Genomic DNA, 16,480 nt, shown 5'->3' on the forward strand with positions numbered 1-16,480 from the left:
TTTAACTTAAGACTTAATGATATATAACGTTATCTACCGCTCTATTGATTGATTTCTCGCCGGCTTCGTTGTAAACAAACGCACATGGCCGGGAGGAGGGTTAGCAAAACAGTGCATAGTTCCCCTTTAATGAGACTTTTGTTGGTGTAAAATTAATCGGCTCATTTGTTTTGTATGTTCCTGATGATCTTGGGATTAGAAACAGTTATCAGAAGACATGAAGTGACGTGTCCCGGGGCTGTTTAACCTGTTCACACTGACCTGTGCGGATGGTCTCCACCAGTTTGGGGTCGTGCTGGGCTCCCAGCAGCGAATGGTAATACCCTACGTTCTTCTCCAACTGGTCTTGGGCCCCGCTGGCTGCCATCCAGATCAGAGCCCGGTGCTCATTGGGAATCCCTTTCCGCACATAACGCTTCACTGAAGGAGAAAGCAGGGGGAACGAACACGTCACTTCAATCCCCCTCTTTACATTTCATGAGAGGAGTTTTCACACTTACGCTTCAGATTCTTCTGCACTTTGCTTTTGCCCTTCAGTAGTTTGGACCATTTGATGGAGCGTCGGGTGAGCACAACCAGATACTCAGACATGAGCTCCTCATATGACTCGTAATCAAAGTCTTCTGAGCGCTCAAAGCCATATGGATCCACCCTGGGTCAAAGAGGACAAGGGAGGAAAGTGTTAACAACTGATGAAACACTTGACAGGAGTGTTTTCACTCAGTAATATTCATCAGAATCACATCGTAGCACCAAAAACCCTCAAATAACAATATTTTGTAGCATGTGTGCATCTATATTACCTACACCTACAGTCTGTTTCTCCAAGAAAAAGTTGTGTGTAGGTCGCGCAGCCTAATGCCTTTAGATTAGCACGATAATCTTCCTGCTGCTTAAACCTTTCACGAGAGCAGAGAAAATACATCTCCAGTCCAACAGTGTGGTAGGACACGAACATGTTCAACCAAAACAAACATTAAACAGCAGCATCATTCATTATAAAGGTCCTACTGTGCAACGAGTAGCCTATGTTCCTGTTTCAGTGTGCAGTTTGTGAACATGGCCCCTGATTTCAGGTGTTGGTTTGGGTTATCAATGTTTGTTTGAACAGTCCAACAGCTGTTCTTCTTACTGGAAATAATCATTTAACATTTACCAAAGAGTCCATACATGTATAAAAAGGCCCTTCTACATGTAGACAGAGTGGATGAACTGCACTAATTAAAGTGCAAGTCCAATATAAACCTAATTTATTTAGTACACCTAGATAAACAGTCTTATACAACTACACTGCAATAATCTAACCTTCATGAAGGTTGTAAAGTTCAGTGATCATTAACATTGTTTCAGACAGATGCTGATTTAAGTTACTGAAGGTTGACTTTAACATTTAAGTGTCTACTCATTCATATAAAAGTAGTAACAACGACGTTACCCTGGGAGGAGTTTTCATCTAGCCTGTACTCACTGATATTGATTGAACACTTCCAACAGAAACTACAGCATCTGAAATGTCCTAAAAGAAAAATGAACAGCATGCCAAGACAGCTGCAAAAGGTTCACATTATAAATTGTATCTGAACTGGTCTTAAAAAGGAACTGTGTCAATCTAGTTTGTGGTCATTCTCCCCTAAACGTGTTATCAAATTGCTGTCATTTCAGTATGGAACATGAAGTAACCTGGGCCATAGCAGAACTGTGAGGATGTAATAAACATTTACCGGTATTTTCACCATCTATCTGACTGGCAGTTGTTGTTTAGGGTGATATATAATATCTTGATACAGTATTAATATTATTATGCAAGACATTTTATGATATCTTGAGTACTGCATTGAGAAACATATTTATTAGGCTGCCTTCCCAGAAAATATAGGCCTACTCTTTGCCCTGGATAATACTGCCACACAAAAAATCACAATACTTTACTGTATCAATTTTTCCCCCAAACCAATCACTTGAGTGAATTAAAAGTCTGTCATTATGAACATAATACAAATTTCTTTGTTTTGCCTGACCACAAAGTAAAAGACTCACACTGCAAAAACTCAAAATCTTACCTAGAATATTTGTCTCATTTCAAGTCAAAAATGTCATTTCTAGTCAAAACAAATCTCATTCTACTTAAAATAAGACTCATCACATAAAAAGCAGCTTGTTTTTAGACACTTTTTACTTCTTTCAAGCATATTTTCACTTGAAATAAGTAGAAAAATCTGATAGTGGAGCAAGTTTTTCTCAAGCACAAAACGCCTGCTTTCACTGGCAGATTTTTCTACTTATTTCAAGTGAAAATTTGTTTGAAACAAGTGAAAATGATCTAAAAACAAATAGATTTTTAGGTGATGAGTCTTAGTTTAAGTGGAAAGAGATTAGTTTAGACTAGAAATGAGACATTTTGACAAGAAATAAGACAAATATTCTTGGAAAGATTTTGAGTTTTTGCAGTGCACAGCTGAGATAATAATAAAAACTGGTAAATATTCACAATTGAGAATCTGGAACAAGTTATTTTTTGGGATATTTCATTATGCTTAAGAGAAATGTCAATGAACTGAATGAATGTCTGGTCAAATAACCCCCAAGCAACCACTTGTCTTTCCTCAGCAAATTACTTTCCAACGGTTATCGCGGTTTTTTGAATTGACATGGACAAGTAGCTGTAACGGTCGAATAACGGCCAAAATTAGTTAGCTAACTTAACGTTGTGTTTGCACTTTAATTTTATTTTTTGTGGATAAGATAATTACGTTTTTCAGTATTTTACTTCTCTGGTAAATTACCTAAAGTGTTGTTGACTTTCCTCCATGAATAAAATAAGGTTTTAACCGTTTTATCATCGGTGCTGAGTTTAGCCGTTTAACCGTCAGTTAGCTAACGTTACCGTTACCTTTCCACTCGGTCTCTAGCAGCTCGACCGTCGGCGGAGCGGCTGCGGTTGTTGTTGGTGGTCGTGGTCGTCGCCTTGTTCGTCCTCCTCTCCATCGCCTCCTTCTCCTTCTCCTCCTCTGATATCCTCAAAGTCTACTACAGTGCAGTGCTAGAGTCTCACCATGCATCCACCACCGTGTTGTTGGAGGGGGTTTCTCGAAAATCACAGCAAAAGAAGTTCACAACAGTCATGGAAGTCGAAGTCCCAGTTGGAGTTGAGGTGAGTTTTTAACGTTCACTTCACTTCACTTTCTCCATGTTGTCGTGGGGACAAGCAGCCAACACCGCCGCTTCTGCTTCTGCTGCTGCTGCTCCTGCTTTTTCCAGCCTGGGATTAACATGCTATTCTCGAAGAGGGAAAATCCGTGGGAGGGAATGGCACGTTTAAGCTTTTTTTTTTTTCCTTTTTCCTTTTTTAAGTCGTCGGTTTCCACTCGAATATTTAAACCGATCCGCTGGTGTTCAGTTCAGTCAAACCATGTGAAGAGAAGAGGAAGGAGTTTGCACTTTGCTGAGGTTTGTTGGCATCCACATGCACCTGCTCCGGGGGTCCTCCTGTCCCACAACAACGCAGTCCGACAAACTAGTCTAGTCTAGAAACAACGTGTAAACACAACGGGCGGCTGAATGAACGCTGCTGCTGCAGACTGATCCAGATGGTCCGGGTTGTTCCCACCACCACCACTCCTCCTTCTCTCTCTGCTCTCTCTGCTCTGTCTGGTGGACGCTACGTTAGTTAGTTACTCCTCCATGGAGGATTTCGGACTCGTGACGTTTGCCCCGGGACAACACACGTCAATCAGACCTAATGATGCGTTCAAATAACTCCCGTAACATCCCACTTCAAACGTGAGTGATGGTGCATTTGCATTCATAAAACTTTGGAGAGAAAACAGTAAAACCGCAGTAGTACTAATCAGATACTTCAGTGTAAACCAACCTCAGTTTCCCCTCCCATTAAAAACACACAGAAATAATAGTAATGATAACAATGTGTAATGTGTTTTTATCTGTGCTGTTCCTGTGTAACATGCACAGTAGGTCTACTTTCTATATTTTATTGCGTATTGTTATTTACTGTATTATGGTTTTTATGTACGCTGTGAAGCACTCTGTGTATCCGTACTGAGAAGGGTGCTGTATAAATAAAGTAGCCTACTTACTTACTTAACATTCCTTTATTTGTAAAGCACATTTAAAAGTGTTTTTGACACATGCGAGCAATAACAAAAAAGCACAGAATGAGATGAAAACAAACAAACAAACAAACAAACAAACAGGTAAAGGACAACATGCATATTAGAGCATTTCGCAAAAATGTCCAATATTCAATTTGGCATAACATGTTTTATTGAAATCACTTGTGTGCACAGACACAGACTGCAATGTATCAGCCATTGGCAACTCCCTATTATAAATTTCATAGGATCCCCCCATTTGCACTCTGTTGCACTGTTGGTATTAATATGTCCGATAACACGTGAAGGCAGCAGAAATAGTGAGGAGCCGCGCCCTCTTCAGCACGGCCACGTAGCACAGGTAAATACAGCCATCTGCTCACCTGACCTGACCTGTCCAATAAAAAATATTCAGTGGATTCAACCGTGCCTGCTGCATGTTTGATTTAAAGCCCCCACACTGCCTTAAAACCACAGAGTTTGCACATATAATGGAGATGAGAAGTATGTTAGATCATAAAAATGAAAACAAATAAGGCTAAAGGTTTTTGGAATATTAAAATATTCCTCAGTTTATTTGAACTCTTTCTGCCCCAGCTCTGCACAGCATATTGTCTTGAGAGAAACTTCAAATAATTCATGTTTTTTGTTTTCTAAACTGATATTATTAAAACACATGCATCTATGTAAATTGCATATTTAAAAATAACCTTGCAGAAGTCCTGCACAAGTACGAATGCAAACTTTGGTCTTAGTGGAAAAGGTGACAAGCATCAAAATGAAGTCACGAGATTTCAATTTGATTATGAGCAAATGAGAGAATCAGGAGCACAGCTGCAGATACTTTGTCCCAGTGCAAAACTACAGTATCTCTGAAGGCTGGTTCTCTGGGTGACTTTTATTTGCAGTAGTTGCTTATTAAAAAAAAGGAAAATGAAAAATAATTCATAAAGGAATGTGGGTAGTATTCAAAAAGGCAAAGCAGATGGCATATTGTTTGATGTGACCATTTGTATGTTATGATGTCGGAAACATTTTTGTTGAAAGTAAAAATTCATGATGTGTGTGTGTGTGTGTGTGTGTGTGTGTGTGTGTGTGTGTGTGTGTGTGTGTGTGTGTGTGTGTGTGTGTGTGTGTGTGTGTGTGTGTGTGTGTGTGTGTGTGTGTGGATCAAGTAGTGTGACTAAACTGAAATTTGTTGAAAGTCATGCTTGGCCCGGCCTAAATAAAATTACTTAAAATTGGATTTCAGCGTTCCCGCCCTACATACGCACATGGACGCTCAATAGCAACACCATGCTCATCATCAGAATAAGCCTCAGGATGGACAGATGATGGATCATGTAGGCTTCTAGGTTTTATCCTCTTGTGAAAATACCAGACTAAGTCGAAAATTAAGACTCATATTTTCAGCCTGATGTAATCCTGCTGGCTGGCTGGCAGGGTCGGGACAGTGAATTGGATGAAGCTCCAGCCTCTGACATGTTAGTTTGGCACTGACATGTGACCATTCAACCGTTCTCTCATGTTTTACACCACAGGTCTGTGTGAGTGTGTCCTCGGCAGGAAAGGTCATTTTCAAATAAAATAATCTTTCCAATGTGTAAGCATGTGTTCATTCATCTGGTGGATGGAAGATGCATGAAACAAAACCCTTTTCGCTTCCTGGTAAATAACTTTGTAGCCGTTATGGTCATAATGGCCAGTCCTCTACAAAGTATTCAAACAGTTTTATAAAGAAAGTCATCAGTTGGTTTACAATCACAAGCTACATGCAGTACACATTCCTGCATGTAAAATATTTAGAGCACCATGACACTGTACAGTCAAACTTGAGCAGTGTGCATCAGAAAAATGGCAATCAAATTACCTGAATTAGATTATGATACAGCTTCAAAGTGAAACGCTGTTTTTTTTTAAAGTCCAACTAGTCGTCTGTTGACTGCAGTGTGAATGTTTGTGCACTACTTGTTTATCACCCATTTCTGGCAGTTTCCTGTAATTGTGTTGAACCCTTTCAAGTCTTGCACGAACTGTAGAGACGACGATGGTTGCTTTGTGCTTACTGGTTTTTATACGGGGGGAAAAACAAAAAACAAACAGTAATCATGTTGGCAATACACCGTTGGCAACACTTCAACCTTGGCAAGCTCTTGGCCAGCCCGCCTAACTGCTTTAGGTCATTTGGAGGTTATCAGTGTTACTAAAAATATTAAAGTCAGCATGTGACCTTTTTTCTTTTGCTGTAGTTCCCTTTTGTGACTTTATATGCAAATGCAATTAATGGCAGTTAAGCTGTTTAATTGAAGAATATTTATTGCATCAACAATGTTGTAACAAATACTCAAGATAAGGGTGAGCTAGGATTGATCACATGTGCTCATTTGCTTGATTTAACTTGCTTAAACAGGATCTGATCCAAAAGAAAAAAGTGCTCGACCAGCAAACACTGTCTCTAGAGCAGAGATTGTTCATTGGCAGCCGTCCATTGGTACCAACCTAGAAAGTGAAGGTGTCAGTAAAACGAATGATTTTGGGTTTATATGCTTGTTTGACTGACGGATCCCCGTAGTTGATTGTTGTATATTTTGGCTTCTCTTTTGACTTCTCTCTCTCAGGTGTAATGTCAGTTAATGTTACAGCAAAAGTTTCTTTGTCATTAAACGCAGCATTGAAGGCAGCGTCTTCATGAAGTCTGAAACTCTGCTGCATATTAATATCTCTTTGGTCCAGCAGTGTTACATTTTCTTTTTCCTCTCTGGTTTCTTTGTCGTGTCGTTGTGTTTTAGTCTCTGTTGGTTTCTTCTCTGTAATGAAATGAAGTCCGGTGTCATTAGGAGGGCACGTATCGACGTCTTCTGGTGAGTTCAGGACAGTCATAGAAGTTTCCAGGTGTGGTGGTGGAAGAGCAACCAAAGGAGTGACAGTTTTTTGATCTGGTGTTGATTGAGAGGAGTTGGTCGGATCAGGACCTTGTTGGTAATCAGTTCTGTGAACACGGGGGATGACGTACTTGGGCAACTTTTTCTGGATTGTCAATGCTGAGTCTTCCACCGCTCTGTTGTCCGAGTTTCGTAGAGCTTCATAACATCTGTCTAAGTTTGGTATCTCTTCTGAAGGCTCGGGTTTGGTTTGTTGTAGATATTGTTTAGGAGAGGAATCTACACATGTGGACAACACAGACGAACAGGTCATGATGGTCGCTACATGCCACTTCAATGGAGCCTCGACCTGAGGAAGAAGCCTGTGTGGCTCTGGTGGTGACCACTCTGTGACAGAAGTTAAACTGAGGAACTCTAGACATCCATATTTTAACCTGTCTGTGATACTCTGACTCTCATCAGACCTTAACCAATCCTTAATATTATTATCACTAAGTTGATCATTCATACATTTGAACGAACAGTGACTATCCACCTTTTGATCTGAAGGCTGCTGCTCCGTTTGCTCTTCTTTCAGATGATCTTTTTCCTCCAGGTTTGAGTTGATGTTCGTCAACATGTCCACTGTCTCCTCTCGTCTTTGTTGTTGACCATTTGTAATTTGATTTCCTCTCCCCTGCTGTCCAGCAGATTTACTTTTTGGCCTACCTGTTCGGCCTACCACCTGCTGCTGCCCTCTTTCGTGATAAGCTACCTTCTCTTTGATACTACTTGTCACCTTGACTCCTCCAGAAGACTTCTCATGTGAACATTTCAAGTCACTTCCCTTGCGCACGGTGGCCATGGTCTCAAACTTCTCCATCAAGGAAGATAAGACCTCTTTGCCAATGAGCTTTGGTTTGATTGGCTGTTTCTTCACCATGTTCAGGCCTCTTTCTTTCTGCACAGCCACAGCAAACTTGGCCAACATATCCCTCACACCACCTCCTCTCTTTTGTCCTTGTTCTCTTTTACCTCGTTCCTTCTTGTACATGTGATGCTCACTGTCTTGGCTTTGGTTCACCTTACCCGACACTCCTCTGCCAGAGGATAGAGTTCCTACCTCCCTTTGATGTGTCACGGCAGGTTTGGGTGTGGACCTTAAAAACTTGGACTGGAGGAGCTGGAATGTGGTGAGGCGTCGGGGTATTAAGTCTTCTCCTCTTTGATCTTCCCCATTTTTGTGAGCCAATCGGCCTTTTCGTGGATCCAACCAGTGTTTTTCAGGAACCTTGGGACTAGTCTCAGAAGTTTTTCCTTGCGTCATTTGAGGCTCCTTAGGGAGGTGGACTATTGTGCAACTTGTCTGATGTTGAGTTTCCTTCGTCGAAGTCTTAGTTCTTAGCTCGGGACAATCTTTGTTTCCTGTGTTTCTTTCAGCTACAACACCAGAGACTGGCTTCTTCAGGTTTTTGTTTCTGGTGGACCATTTGGGCAGATGCTCTGTCAGGTAGTGCAGGAGAGTCTCGAGAATCCCTCGGAGCACCGGACGGCAGTTGCGATCTCTAACCAACTTCCTCAACATACTGGGATCAGGGCTGATTCTGGTGTTCCAAGAATCTGGTCTACGGAGAATAGAGGACATGGAAAACTTAATCCCTGAGCCAAGTATCTCTTTCTGAACCTGATAGCATCACCATCAATATATATTTAGGGATAACTCTTCTACTTCTACTTAAGCGCTCCTGTTAGCAATATAAATGAGGCAATATTTAACTTAAGCTTGGTTAAATGTTAAATAGTAGTTTGATCTTTCAATGTATCAATATGTTGCTGTTACTCTCCAAAGTTCGTGTGATATTTGAGTCAATAAACAGTACTTGGACTTGAACTGGATAAACCAGTCGTCATCTACCGCTGCAGCAAAGTGCTGTGCTTGAGGGGAGGTGTTTTAGCCAAGTGAACTCACTACAGGTGATTAGTTCAAGGGACTGTGAAGGACAGTTGTGCAACAAGAAGAAGAAACCCAGTAGAAAATTAAAGCAGAAGTAAGCGGGATGTGTTAATATAAGTCTTAAATAGTTATATCTTCCGACGGCAATCACTTATATAGAGTGTTTGGTCTGAAACACGGGTCTGTCAGTCACTCTGCTCTGCTCTGAGCCGAGGAGAAAACTTTCCTTGTATCCTACAACCTTTATCCAATGAGGAGAGAGAACGGCATAAAGGGGCGGTCCTCTCTGTGTGTGCAGCCAAGGGATGCGCGTGAATGTGGTGACGTAGGGACGAGGGCGGGGACTGTTAACTCCATCTGCTGACAAGAAGTTAGCCAAAACCACCGGATCACTTACTTCTGCTTTAATAACCTATCTGTCAAAATAAATAAAGCAGTTAAGATAAAGAGACAGGCACTTCATGCATGACATATGTCCATTTTAATTGTTATGTCATAATAATATTCACCATCATTGGTGCTGTCACAATGTTACACTGTAACTGATAAGACCATCACAGTCCAAATAGTTATAAATATAAGAAAACATAATCACTATTCTATGGTTATGCATAAAAGTTGAAATCAGTTCATAATTGCAATCATATCTCACATGCACTGCAAAACTAAAGGCTATTAATTTTAGATGCAGTTAATATCTTTATCATAATATTTGGGAAATCACAGACACTGAGCTTCCTGTTGAGACCTTCAAATTGTCAAAACCCACAGTAGAGGATATCTGCACAAATATAGATTCTACTTCATTACTGCACAGTACAACATAACTCTGAGCTTGATGTTAATACAGGTTAGCTTTGGAGAAGGAAAAGGTCAGAGAAGCAAATTATCCTCTTAGTCAACTAAATGTTAAAAAGCCAAAGAGCTTTCTCTTCCCAACAGATCTGTCGTTTCTAAAGAGACATAGCATGGGATCATTGGCATTTAGGTAAAACTGAGTCCAGGTGCGAGAAGAAAACGATTCATTCATGTCAGATCTGTTGATAGCAGACGGTAAAATAAAAGGGGAGGAGAGCGAGATAGGTGTTGGACTAGAGCGTGTTGTGGGACAGAGGGAAGCAGTTTTAGAGTCGTGTGCAGTTCCGCTGACAGCCAGCAGGGTTCAGGCCAGTGAAGACCAGGATTACTTGTCAATGCACTTCTCTGCAGATGCTGCCTTGTACAGAGCCTCTCCCAGCTCCTCCAGTCGCTCTCTTTTGTCCAAGTCCTGGTGCAGACCCGAGGGAACCTGGTTCAGGCCGTGCATGAGGCCGTAGAAACACCCTGCGATCAGGCCTGTGGCTTCACTCTCACCTGCAGCAACACAGTGTTTTTCACAGTGAGGGTTACACAGCGTGTGTTTAAAGTTGTCTTTTAGAAATGCCTCAGGTCTCACCTCCGTGGAACATGGCTCGTTTACACAGCTCGGTCCAGTCGCCTCCTGCAGCCAGAAGAGCATCGTAGGCGATCATAGGAGCATCGTGACCTCGGCGACCTGGACGGCCCTCTGAACTCCAGCGTTTATACATCTGCATCGACAAAGAAACACACAGAGAAATGTAGTAAAGTGAAAATCTGACAGGTAGGTTATCGTTGTGTGCTTTTTGTTTTGGACTTACCTTGTCTGTCTCCTCAGCATCGTAACGATCAGCGAACAGCGGCTTGCTCTGTCTCTCTTCGTTTATCTCTCTCTCCTCAAGGTAAAACTGCCACTTGGCCTCAAAATAGAACCAGTTCTCCTGATACTCTGCACAGGGATGCACAGTCACATTAGAAGCATCAGCTGACGGTCATGCTCTCTTAGACACATGCAGCTGAAAATGTCTGCACTTACAAATAAACACATTGATAATCACTCTTTCTTTTACATGGTAGGGTTTAGGGTTAATCAACAAATCTGCAGTGTAATGTACCATACAACAGATGACCACAGTCTGACCTGCCATGTGCCGGATGGTCTTTTTACAGTACTCCTCAGCGCGAGGGATGACCTTCATGAGCTCGCGGCCCCAGGCCACAAGAGGTTTCCCCTGGATCGCAAACGATGCAAACAGCGCCGTTGTCAGGGAGCCGAGGAAGCCTGAAGCAAAGTGACACCACGAGTCACGACTGCAGTGTAGTAGAGACGCCTCATAGTTTATCAGCATCAGCAGCACAGTGAACAGCCTGTAGTCAGGGCCGTTGTATAGGGGAGAAAGGTGATGATAACTGTAGGGGCCCAGCGTCCAGTGGGGCCCATAAAAAACCCCAGTAGTCTAATCTTTGTATGACTGATTTATTCTGCGTAAGACCCTGACTAATACTCATAGTACACTGTAAAAACTCAACATCTTTCCAAGAATATTTGTCTTATTTCTTGTCCAAATGTCTAATTTCTAGTCAAAACTAATCTCTTTCTACTTAAAATAAGACTCATTACCTAAAAATGAACTTGTTTTAAGATCATTTTCACTTAAATTCACAATAAATAGAAAAATCTGCCAGTGAAAGTAAGTTTTTTGTGCTTGTAATAAGGAAGAAAAACTTGCTCCACTATCAGATTTTTCTACTTATTCCAAGTGAAAATATGCTTAAAAATAAGTAAAAAGTGTCTAGAAACAAGCTGCTTTTAATATGATGTGTCTTATTTTAAGTAGAATGAGATTTGTTTTGACTAGAAATGACATTTTGACTAGAAATAAGACAAATATTCTTGCTAAGATACTTGAGTTTTTGCAGTGTAATGCCTCATTAGCATCAAAACAAAGAAGGCTAAATAAAAAACGATAATACATACGTAGTCTAAGAAAAAAAAAGAGGAAAAGTTAGGGGGAGGGGCCCACTTTAGTATTCTTTAAGGGGGCCCAGAATTCCTAGCAACGGCCCTGCCTGTAGTTGCTGTGTTTCTTAGGGATATAAGTTATACTCCACCAACATCGTCACCTGTGGGGTGGTTGTGTGTCATTCTGCCGATCTCAATGCTGACTTCCACCAGGTTGTCAAGTCTCTCAGGCTGCCAGTATCTCATCCCCACACACATGGCTTTAGCAGCAGCTCCAAACCCAGAGCCTGGATAATAATAATAATAATAATAATAAACTTTATTTGTATAGCACCTTTCAAAACACAGTTACAAAGTGCTTTACAGATCAAGTAAAAATAACACCGTCATCACAAACATTTAGAAAAAGATAAAACCACAAAAACCTGATCTGCTTTGCAGAGTGAGATAAAACAGTCAGGTTAAAGGCATAAAACCATAATCATCAATATTGACAATAAAACAAATAGAATAAATGGAGTAAAAAATAAAAACAATAAGGCGGCAAACAACAGAGCTACTCTAAAAAAGCCTTCCTGTAAAAGTAGGTTTTAAGACCTGACTTAAAAGAGGGCAGTGGATTTGCTGACCTTATATACACATGTGCAAACATTTTCATACAGTATACTGCACTTATGTTGGACTCACAAACTTTAAATAAAGATTATATATATATATATATATATACGTATATAAAATCTCCAATGACCTTTTTCATTGAAGGGCGTGTGCCAGGCGAGCAGGAAGTTGTGAGGTTTGAGGTGAACACAGTTCTCCACTGTGGCAGGATCGGGAGCTCGGCCCTGGAGAGAAACCATCGCCTCGACATAGAGACGCACCAGCTCCCGGTACAGGTCCTCCAGACACCAGTAATCTGCACACACACACACACACACACACACACACACAGAGAGAGTGACTGAGAGTCATTCATGAGTGGCATGTGCAGTGGAGCTGTGCAGGGCTAAGTTTAGCCTCAGCCTGCCACACCACAGATTAGGGCCAGCATGTTTGTGGAGCGAGTGGAGAGTCACTTCTACACACCATGAGGTCAACGGGGATCCACGAGCAGACCCCCAGCCCTCCTGCTAGAATGAATGCTGTGTGTGTGTGTGTGTGTGTGTGTGTGTGTGTGTGTGACAGAGAGAGAGAGAGTCTGTTGACAAAGAAGTATCCCTCAAGTTAGCAGTCTAGGACTATGATGAAAGACAGAAACATTCAACACCTCGAGTGGAGTGAGCTGGTAAAATAGTGACGGTTCTTGTGGTTTAATTCCAGCTCTTCATGTTCTGCTCCAGGCGACACTGAATGATCTTCTTCACTGAACTGGGAGAAATTACTTTTTAACAGTGGGACCAGTTTGTTTATTTCTGCTGTGACATTAATTGTTTTTTTTTTGTTTTTTAAAGCATATTTTGGGGGCTTTTTTGCCTTTATTTGATAGGATAGTTGAGAGAGACAGGAAACAGGGAGGCAGAGAGAGGGGAAATAACATGCAGTAAAGAGCCAGCTGATGCAGGATTCAACAGCAGCGAGGACTATAGACTCTGCAAATGGGGCGCCTATTCAACCCACTGCTCCACATGACGCCCTGTGTTACATTCATTGTTAAAGGGATAGTTCAAAATTTTGGCAAATTGGCCCATTGCCATAATCTCTATTTGGTTTTCCCTCATCAAACTCATCAACTACACATTGCCTCTAAAACAACTCTGTGTGGTAACGTTCTGTTATTATCTCATAGTGTGGTGAATGTGCAGGTCACAACTTGTCCACCAGAGAGTTTTGGAGTTGTTGGATTGTGTATTTGATGAGTTTGATGAAGGAAACCAAGAAATCCCATGAGCCTCCGTAGCGTAGCTCTGAACAGCTCATGGCTCTGCTCCGCCGTTCTAAAGATAGCTTGCACCTACAATTAAAGGTAACGAATTTACTGCTACGACTATAGGGATTATGGCAATGGGCCAATTTGCCAAAATGTTGAACTATCCCTTTAAGATAACGTATATAGGTCTTTGTGCTGGTGAGGAAGATTGACAGAGCCAAGTCGCTGTTTACATTAACAACATTCATTCCACTCCATACATTTCTGTCTGGCTGCTCTGTGAGTGCAGGCATGCTGCAGTGCTGCTAAATAGAGCTTCCTAATCTCAAAAGATGTCATCACCACGACTCTGGACCAGAGTCACTGGCTTCGAGCCGCATCCGCAGCCAAACATGATACGGTCAGATTATGGAGGACTAGTCCGGGCTCTTTGTTCAGTGGAGCAGAGCTCAGGATCAGCTCTTCTATTTTAGACTCCTCTGTCTGTCCTGGAAACTCTTGGCCATTGTTGGCGGCGTAAATCGGCGTAAATCGGCGCGTGGGCGAGGAGGGAATCCACATGAAGGATTCCACTCAGATTTTCCCTTTGATATCCCGATGCAAAGGTGGATTACAGGTTTTCTCAGCAGGTTTTATCTGCCAGGAAGTGATTAGCAGTTTCCATTGACTGTACAGAAGAAGCTATTCTGGTTGTTGTGAGTGATTAAAAGTCTGTGTGTCTGTATTTTAGAGACATATTAGGTTGTGTTCATAAAAGACTGAGAAGATGAAGATTATGCAACATTTTCCTTTTTAAATCTCTCTCTCGACCTGAACGTACCTGTTATCAGAGCTTCTGCTGTGGTCATGTGCATCAGCGCTGAATCGCTGAGGGGCCAGATGTCGGGGTCCAGTTTCAGGGCTCCCAGTCCCCCCAGAGAGGCCAGTTCCTCCTGGATCTTCTTGCCTGAGGTGCAGACCTCCCAGCGGCCCTTCCTGTAGCCCAACGCATCTCCAACCGCTCCCAGAACCATGCCCGCCTTGAATTTCTCCATGACCGTATAGGCTCTGCTCACCCAGCTAATCACAGTCTTTTCTCTCGAATGCAGCTGTCCGACTCTTCATAGATGGGGAAATGTCAATGTTCATTCTCTTTTGCCCCAAACCATCCTGACGAACGTCCAACAGCTTCTCCAGCAGCTCGCAGTTTCTGTTAAGACCTCCGCTCGGTGTGGACAAACAGACCTCGGCCTCTTCTGCAGAATAACTTACTGCACCACCTTCCCACCCACTCTTCCAGTTTGTCATCCCACACAGTCAATATCAAGGGTGGACGGACACACACACACACACACACACACAAAGGCATCATGTTATCAGCCACAGCTTCTTTGTGTTGGGCGGCGGCGGCGGCGGCGGCGGCGGCGGCTTCAGCTGTGATCAGGTGTCTCCTAAAAAGGCAATCCCCCCGTCCCCAACGCTGTGAGTCTGGACGGCTGGATGTGGAGCGCTAATGGGGGGTGGGATGCTAATGTGCTGCTGGGCTGGGCTGGACCTTGTTGACATCCCAGCCGCCCCCCATGGGAGGTGGGTAAGAATGGAGCATCATCTAAACTCTGTGAGCCCCTCTAATCCTGACATCACTATTTTAAACTTTTTTATGAATCATCCTTTGTCCAGTCCAGGACGTTTTTTAATCCTCAGCTTCACCCAGTGCCAGGATTTGACCTCTTGAGTCATGCATATAGCACAAAACTGTCACTGCATTACACACTGAACATGCGTCACATACTTGGACATACTACACAGCTCTATATATATGTATAATCTATATACTGATAATTTTGTCTTTACTTTTATTTAGTTGCTATTGTATTTTTTGTACTTTCACTTATTGAACTCCCTCGTTATCCTTATATAAACCATGTCAGACTCCTTGTAGGTTTAATAACTACTTAGAATTAATAGCTGATCCGACTCTGAGTCCTTTTGTCCATTTATCTGTTGGTGACTGCAGAACTAAACATACCCAGTAACAGTAGACAGGTCATTTCCAGAAGAGCCAATAATGATGATGATATACAGCAGGAATGCAACCTGATAAGGGACAACTGTTACCAAGCAGACACTTTACACACACAGAGCAGAGGGCAGCGCCTCTCAGCTGGAATACGGGAAAAAAAGTTTTTGTCACTAGCAACACGAGTTAATATGCGTATCTGCAGAAATCAGCCAGATAAAACTGAACTCCTAGTGGTCTCAGAGCAGTTTTAGAAAATACTTATCTCCAAACCAAATTCGTTATTCAAAGATAAATAAAATCTAACAAAAAATTAGTTGCTTTAAGTTCTTGTTTTTATGAGTGAAGTGAGTTTTGTCTGAAACTCATCACACACGTCTCTACTTCACCTCTTATCTTCCAAACATCTGATTCATGTTTAGTAAGTAATTCATATCAGGACTCTGACTCAAACACAATCAAAACTTTAGTTTAAACCATCTGACAGATCAATTCTTCACTGTCAGATCTGCTGTGCTTAATGGACAGAGGTATTTTTACCACACTGTTAAAAATAACATGCTTTATTAACAACTTTATTTTTATTTTTTTTAAAGAAAACAATGTTATGGTACGTTTCTGTGACAAAACATAAAATTCTGTAAATACCTGTTTTCTTACCAGAAAAAAAAATAATACTGTTGATAAGAATGATCTGTATGGCTAGAAACTGTTGACCACACGTTTGACAAATCAAAAAAACAAAACAAAACAAGAAAAAGGTCAAATGTACCATATTATCGTACTGAACACTGATAGATGTCACATTTTCTTGCTCCTGAACCTCAGACGACGTTGGATTGAACAACGATCGACTGGGGAAAAGCTTTCACGCCCTCTCTCTTTCTCTTTCT

The 16,480-nt window shown here is 41.8% G+C and overlaps 2 protein-coding genes across 2 annotated transcripts in view; both read right to left on the reverse strand.

Annotated features, from left to right (window-relative positions):
- The window catches only part of grtp1a (growth hormone regulated TBC protein 1a), a 17,407-nt gene extending 14,391 nt beyond the window's left edge, over positions 1-3,016 (reverse strand). The window contains exons 1-3 of the mRNA XM_085805832.1: positions 2,891-3,016; positions 501-652; positions 262-420 (exon numbers count right to left, since the gene is read on the reverse strand). Of these exons, the coding sequence (XP_085661958.1) occupies positions 262-420; positions 501-652; positions 2,891-2,985 (406 nt within the window). The 5' untranslated portion in view covers positions 2,986-3,016. The remainder of the gene's footprint in view (positions 1-261; positions 421-500; positions 653-2,890) is intronic.
- A 2,850-nt stretch (positions 3,017-5,866) lies between these two features.
- adprhl1 (ADP-ribosylhydrolase like 1) lies at positions 5,867-14,848 on the reverse strand. Its single transcript, XM_085805844.1, has 8 exons — positions 14,409-14,848; positions 12,473-12,637; positions 11,886-12,011; positions 10,903-11,043; positions 10,583-10,710; positions 10,360-10,492; positions 10,112-10,277; positions 5,867-8,595 (listed from the first exon to the last, which is right to left on the reverse strand). The coding sequence occupies exons 1-8, from the start codon at positions 14,620-14,622 to the stop codon at positions 6,609-6,611; spliced, it is 3,060 nt and encodes a 1,019-aa protein (XP_085661970.1). The 5' UTR covers positions 14,623-14,848; the 3' UTR covers positions 5,867-6,608.
- Positions 14,849-16,480: the final 1,632 nt, after the last annotated feature.

Source organism: Trachurus japonicus, chromosome 3, assembly GCF_045865225.1.
Source record: "Trachurus japonicus isolate A0001 chromosome 3, Traja_1.0".
NCBI classification, from domain to species: domain Eukaryota; kingdom Metazoa; phylum Chordata; class Actinopteri; order Carangiformes; family Carangidae; genus Trachurus; species Trachurus japonicus.

Coding starts and splice junctions, on each gene's coding strand:
- adprhl1 (XM_085805844.1), bottom strand. CDS start 14,622: ATGGAGAAATTCAAGGCGGGCATGGTTCTGGGAGCGGTTGGAGATGCG. Junction 12,638..14,408: donor AGCAGAAGCTCTGATAACAG/GTACGTTCAGGT, acceptor GTGTGTGTGCAG/ATTACTGGTGTCTGGAGGAC. Junction 10,278..10,359: donor ACGAGCCATGTTCCACGGAG/GTGAGACCTGAG, acceptor GTGTTGCTGCAG/GTGAGAGTGAAGCCACAGGC.